This window comes from Crocodylus porosus, unplaced genomic scaffold (assembly GCF_001723895.1).
Source record: "Crocodylus porosus isolate Cpor-Errol unplaced genomic scaffold, CroPor_comp1, whole genome shotgun sequence".
NCBI classification, from domain to species: domain Eukaryota; kingdom Metazoa; phylum Chordata; order Crocodylia; family Crocodylidae; genus Crocodylus; species Crocodylus porosus.
Window position 1 is genome coordinate 1,163,989 of NW_017728928.1, and position 1,272 is coordinate 1,165,260.

Here is a 1,272-nt window from a genome sequence, read left to right on the forward strand (position 1 = left end):
CGGCGCTCGCTGACCGCCGCGGCTCCCCGCACAGCTACAGCATCGTGGTGGAGGGCGAGCGTGGGAACCGCCAGCGCATCTACTCCCAGGAGCAGCTGCTGCAGGAAGCCGTGAGTCCGTCCCGCTCCTGGGGCCGGCGGAGGGGCTGGGGGGTCGCGGCCCGGCCCCCTCGGCCGCGCTGAGCCCCGCGGTGCCTTGCAGGTGCTGGACGTGCGGCCCCCATCGCGCCGGTGCCTCTCGCCTGGCACCCGCGTCTGCGCCTACTGGAGCCAGAAGTCCCGGTGCCTCTACCCAGGCAACGTGGTGCGAGGTGAGGGACCCGCGTGTGCGCGCGTGCCGTGGTCTGGCCCCTTCTGCCCCCCAGGGGGGCTGACATCCCCTCCCCGGCCCCCCCAGGCTCCTCGAGCGACGAGGATGACGACCCGGACGCCGTGATGGTGGAGTTTGATGACGGCGACACCGGGCACATCGCTGTGGCCAACATCCGCCTCCTGCCCCCCGACTTCAAGATCCAGTGTGAGTCCCTGGCCCGGTGCAGGGACAGGGTGTTCGGGGGGGGACAGGGGGGCCACCAGGGCCTGACGCCTGCTGCGCCCCCAGGCACGGAGCCCTGCCCGGCACTGCTCACCTCCAGCATGTGCCGGCGGACGAAGCGCTCCTCCAGCGACCTGCCCCCGCCCAGCGACTTGGCCCCCAGCCTGTGCCCCGAGGGGCGCGATGCTCCCGAGCCCCCCAAGAACCCCGGGAAGAAGGCGGCCAGCAAGGAGAAAGCTGGTACGTGGGCTTCTCGGTGCACGGGGCGGGACAGGCCGGTCTGGACGGGGGGTCACAGGTCAGGAGTGAGGGTCACTTGGGGGCGCAGGGGCAGGATTGGGGAGTGAGGGGGCTGTGGGTTGGGAGGGAGTGGCATGGGGATGGGCAGCGGGTCAGGAGCGGGGGGCACAAGGATGCGGGGTGCCCGCTCTGACCCGGCACGCGCTCCTGCCCCCAGGCAAGGCGGAGGCGCTGAGCGCGGGCGCGCGGGCATCAGCCCCGAGCGAGCACTTCCCGGGCCGGCGCGGGAGCCCGCTGCTGAGCTGGTCGGCCGTGGCGCAGGGCAAGCGGAAGGCGGCGGGCAAGGGCGCGGCGGTGCTGCAGGACCTCTTCCAGCTGAGCAGCGGTGCCCGGCGGCTGCGGGCCAAGGAGGCGCTCTTCACCCCGCACCACCACCACGCGGCCGCCCCCGTCTTCGGCACCGGCTTCGGGGCCGACTCCTTCAGCCGCATCGCCAGC

The 1,272-nt window shown here is 73.7% G+C and overlaps 1 protein-coding gene across 1 annotated transcript in view; it reads left to right on the plus strand.

Annotated features, from left to right (window-relative positions):
* The window catches only part of BAHCC1 (BAH domain and coiled-coil containing 1), a gene marked incomplete at its 5' end in the record, with an annotated part of 27,689 nt that overhangs the window by 25,034 nt on the left and 1,383 nt on the right, over positions 1-1,272 (plus strand). The window contains 5 exon segments of the mRNA XM_019542791.1: positions 1-110; positions 202-310; positions 397-516; positions 601-774; positions 992-1,270. The exon segment at positions 1-110 is cut by the window's left edge and continues 20 nt beyond it. Of these exon segments, the coding sequence (XP_019398336.1) occupies positions 1-110; positions 202-310; positions 397-516; positions 601-774; positions 992-1,270 (792 nt within the window).